At 43.8% G+C, this 5,057-nt stretch overlaps 1 protein-coding gene across 1 annotated transcript; it reads right to left on the bottom strand.

Moving 5' to 3' along the window:
• Positions 1-2,770: 2,770 nt before the first annotated feature.
• LOC132234515 (zinc finger protein 625-like) lies at positions 2,771-3,247 on the bottom strand. Its single transcript, XM_059695467.1, has one exon. The coding sequence runs from the start codon at positions 3,245-3,247 to the stop codon at positions 2,771-2,773; it is 477 nt and encodes a 158-aa protein (XP_059551450.1).
• Positions 3,248-5,057: the final 1,810 nt, after the last annotated feature.

Genomic DNA, 5,057 nt, shown 5'->3' with positions numbered 1-5,057 from the left:
TTTTTATTCTAGCCATCCTAGTGGTTGTCACATGGTATCCCACTGGGGTTTTGATTTAAATGTCCTTGAGGACTAATGGTGTAGAGGTCAAGCGGAATGAAGTTAACTAGAAGAGGACATTCTGCCAGGAAAAGGCGGGAGCCTGCAAGCAGGCCACGTCAGAACAAAGTCTTGCAAGCAAGACTTATTGTTCGGAGGCAGGACTTTCCTTGACGTGATAAATAGTCCATGAGGGCATGGAAAGTTCAAGGGAGGGTGCACTGCTGCAGGTGGAAATAATCTTTGTATAACATAGGAAATTAATAGTGTAATGTGTAACTTAGCTTTGATGCATGTTTGTTAATCATTGTCACTTGCTGTACTCCATTGTTGTTTGCTGTACTCACTACAATAAAAGCCAGAAGGCATCAGGGGGTCTTTGCTACTTGCCTGAGCGAGCGGTAGCCCTCTGCTTCTCCGTATCCTGTCGTCCGACTCATCTCCGCGTCTCCATTCACAAAGAACATCAATAAATGGTGTCCAGCATCTTTTCTTGTGCTCTTGGCCATTTATATATCTTCCTTGGGAAAATGTCTATTTGCATCCTTTAATGTTTTATAATTTGGTTATTTTTTATTATTGAGTTGTAAGAGTGTGTTACATATTTTTGATACAAATCCCTATCAGATATATGATTTTCATTTTTTTCTCCCACTCAGTGAATTGTTTTCACTCTATTACTTTAAAAATTTTACTTTTAATTGTGGTAATATACACATAGTATAAAATTTACATCTTAAAAATTTTGTTTTGTTAATTTTCACGTGAGGATGTTTTTCCATTGCTTTTCAGAGAGTGGAAAGGAGAAAGGCAGGGAGGAGGAGGGGGAGAGAGAGAGAAATATCACTGTGTCTCATATGGATTGTTTGTCTCCCACATGTGTCCTGACTGAGGCCAGGGATTGAACCTGCAACCCAGGTAAGTGCTCCTGATAGGGAATAGAACCCTCAACTCTTTGGTGTGTGGGCCGATGCTCTAACCACTGAAAAACACTGGCCAGGGCTAAAATTTACATGTTAGGTGTACAATGCAGTAGTGAGCAGTACACTGACATTGGGAAACTGATGTAAGAACTTTATTCATCTTTGAAAAAATTTTAAAGCCCTGGCCAGTTTGGCTCAGAGGATAGAGCTTCAGCCTGAGGACTGAAGGGTCCTGGGTTCAGTTCTGGTCAAGGGCATGTACCTCGGTTGCAGGCTCAATCCCTGGCCCTGGTCGGGGTACATGAGGTAGGCTACCAATCCCATGTGTCTCTCTCACATTGATGTTTCTCTCTCTGTCTCTCCTCCTTCCTTCTACTCTCTCTAAAAATCAATGATAAAAATATGCTCAGGTGAAGAATAACCAAAAAAAATTTTCAGTTACAGTTGACATAGAATATTATATTAGATTCATGTGTACAACATAGTGATAAGACATTTATATAACTTGCAAAGTGCACATCCCGATAGGTCTAATACCCATCTGACACCATACATAGTTATTATATTATTGACTACTTCCTTATGCTGTGTTTTATATCCTGTGACTATATTTGTAACTGGCAATTTGTTCTTAATCTCTTCACCTTTTCCACCGATTCTCCCAAACCCCCTCCCATCTGGCAACCATGAATTTGTTCTCTGTATCTATGAGTTTGTTTGTTCATTTATTTTGTGTTTTAGGTTCCACATATAAACGAAATCATATGGTATTTGTCTTTCTCCAACTTATTTCACTTAACATAGCACCCTCTAGGTCAGGGGTCCTCAAACTTTTTAAACAGGGGGCCAGTTCACTGTCCCTCAGACCGTTGGAGGGCCGGACTATAGTTTTAAAAAAACTATGAACAAATTCCTATGCACACTGCACATATCTTATTTTGAAGTAAAAAAACAAAACGGGAACAAATACAATATTTGTATTTGCATGTGGCCCGCGGGCCGTAGTTTGAGGACCCCTGCTCTAGGTCTATCAATGTTGCCACAAATAGCAATATTTCATTCTTTTTTATGGCTGAGGTTAATTTCTATCAAGCTTTCTTATGTTACTTACATTTCTATTTGTCTTCCATGGGAGTTTTCACATGTTAAGACTGTGAATCAATTAAAATGTTTCCCACTGTGTTTACATTCAAGGAGTTTTAATCAGTGAGTCATTTTATGCTTTTGATAGGAACTGGAATAATGGAAGCCTTCCACATATTCTTCACTTTTATATGGTTTTCTAAAGGTTATGATCAATGAAGGCTTTTCTGTATCTCTTACTTTCATGGGGTTTCTCTCCAGTGTGAGTTCTTTTGCATGTTTTGAAGGAACTGCGATCTCGGTAGGCTTTAGCACACTGTTTACATTCAAAGGGTTTCTCTCCAATGAGATTTCTTTCATGTTTTCAAAGATAACTAAGACAACTGAATGCTTTACTACATTTTAAAAATACATATGATTTCTCTCCAGGGTACCTATCATGGATTTAAAAACTTGTTAATATCTGAATGATTTTCCAAATTACTTACATTCACAGGGTTTTTCTCTAGACTGAGTCCTTTTGTACCTCTCGGAAAGGTACTGTTATGTCTGCAGACTTTCCCATGCTCCTCGTACTCACAGGGTTTCTCTCCAGTTCTTTCACGTGTTTTTAAGGGACTTTAGGCTTTAACTTCATTGTTAACATTCATAGGGTTCTCGCCCTTGAGTTTTCTCATGTATTCCAAGACCAATGGAACACCTGAACGTCACCACACATCTTACATTCATAGTGTCTCTGCAGTGTGAGTTCCTTTATGCATCTGGAAATCCTCATGAAAACGGAAGGCTTCCCCACACTGTCTATATTCATAGGGTTTCTCTCCAGTATGTGTTCTCTCATGTTTTTGCAGAGAACTGTGCTCTCCGAAGGCTTTATCACATTGTTTGCACTCATAGGGTTTCTCTCCAGTATGTGTCCTTTTACACTTTTGAAGAGAAGTGGGATACGTGAATGCTTTGCTACAGATTTTACACTTATAGGGTTTCACTCCAGTGTGAATTCTTTCATGTATTTGAACATAACTGGAAGAGCTGAAGGCTTTACCGCATGTTTTACATTCATAGGGTTTTTCTCCAGTGTGAGCTCTTCCATGCACTTGAACTTGACTGGAAGAACTAAAGGCTTTACCACATACTTTACATTCATAGGGCTTCTTTCCAGTATGTGTCCTTTTATGTTTTTGAAGAGAACTGGGATACATGAATGCTTTGCTACAGATTTTACATTCATAGGGTTTCTCTCTGGTATGAATTCTTTTGTGGGTTTTTAAGGAACTGGGATCTCTATAGGCTTTGCCACATTGTTTACACTCATAGGGTTGCTCTCCAGTGTGAGTTCTTTCATGTGCTTGAACATGACTAAAGCAATAGAAGGTTTGACCTCATATTTTACATACATAGGGCTTCTCTCCTGTATGAATCCTTTTGTGTCTCAGTAAGAAACTGTAAGATGTGTAGGCTTTACCACAGTGTTTACACACATAGGGGTTGTCTCCAGGGACCGTTATTCCATGTAATTGAAGTGAACATGGACAACTAAAGGCTTTCCCACATTCTTATGTTTATAGGTTTTCTCTACACTGTGATTTATTTCATGTTTTTCAAAATACTGGAGATAACTGAAGGCTTTACCACATTCTTTGAACTTATAAGGTTTCTCTCCATATTTTTGAAATTCATATGCTTTGTGTCTAGTGTGATATCTGATGTGCCTGTTAAGGGATAAATGATGCATGAAGACTTTTCCACACACACTGCATTCACATGGTTTCACTCCAGTGGTTCTGTTGTTCAGACTGAGATTTGAAATAAGGCTAAAGTTTTCTCCACATTGACTACTCTCTTTACTTCCACAGACTTTCTCTACCATTTGACTTCTGTAAACAATGAAAAGTACAGTATTCATAATTATTATTATTTTTGATTAATCCTCACTAGGGGCAGGGAGCGAACCTGAAACCCAAGTATGTGGCCTTGATCAGGAATCAAAGCCATGGCCCTTTGGTGCATGGGCCCACACTCTAACCACTAAGCAACATTGGCCAGGGCAATGATTCTTCATTAATGATTTTATATTAATTATATTTATTACTAGAGGCCCAGTACACAAAAATTTGTGCACTCGGGGGGGGGAGGGGGGTCCCTCAGCCTGGCCGGTGCCCTCTGGCAGTCTGGGACCCCTCGGGAGATAACGACCTGCTGGCTTAGGCCTGCTCCCGGGTGGCAGAGGGCAGGCCTAATCCCTAGGTGCAGCCCCTGGTCGGGCTCAGAGCAGGGCCGATTGGGGAGTTGGGGCGCCACCCCCGTCATGTACAGAGCAGGACGGATTGGGAGGTTGTGATGCCACCCTCAGTCACGCTTAGGGTAGGGCCGATTGGGGGGTTGGGGCACCGCCCCCTGTCACACTCAAGGCAGGGTCGATGGGGAGGTTGTGGCGCCACCCCCTGTCACGCACACAGCAGGGCCCATCAGGGGGGTTGGGGCTCTGTACCCTGTCATGCACAGAGCAGGGCCCATCAGGGGGTTGGGGAGCTCCCCCCTGCCACACACAGAGCAGGGCCCATCAGGGGGTTTAGGAGCTCCCCCCTGTCACTCACAGAGTAGGGCCGATAGGGGAGTTGGGGCACCGCCCCCTGTCACACACAGAGCAGGGCGCATCAGCGGGTTGGGGCGCCACCCTCTATCACCCACAGAGCACGGCCAATCAGGGGGTTGGGGCGCCGCCACTGTCACACTCAGGGCAGGTCCGATGGGGAGGTTATGGCTCTACCCCATCACACACAGAGCAGGGCCCGTGGGGGGGGGGGTGTTGGGGCACCGCCCTCTATCACCCACAGAGCAGGGCTGATCAGAGGGTTGGGACGCCGCCACTCTCACACTCAGGGCAGGGCCGATGGGGAGGTTATGGCTCTACCCCGTCACACACAGAGCAGGGCCCGTGGGGGGGGGGCAGTTGGGGTGCTGCACCCTGTCACACACAGAGCCGAAGGGCGATCAGGGGGTTGGGGCGCC

Source organism: Myotis daubentonii, chromosome 5, assembly GCF_963259705.1.
Source record: "Myotis daubentonii chromosome 5, mMyoDau2.1, whole genome shotgun sequence".
In the NCBI taxonomy this organism is placed as follows: Eukaryota; Metazoa; Chordata; class Mammalia; order Chiroptera; family Vespertilionidae; genus Myotis; species Myotis daubentonii.
Note: the sequence above shows the minus strand (reverse complement) of the source record. Positions and strands in the feature narration are given on the sequence as shown.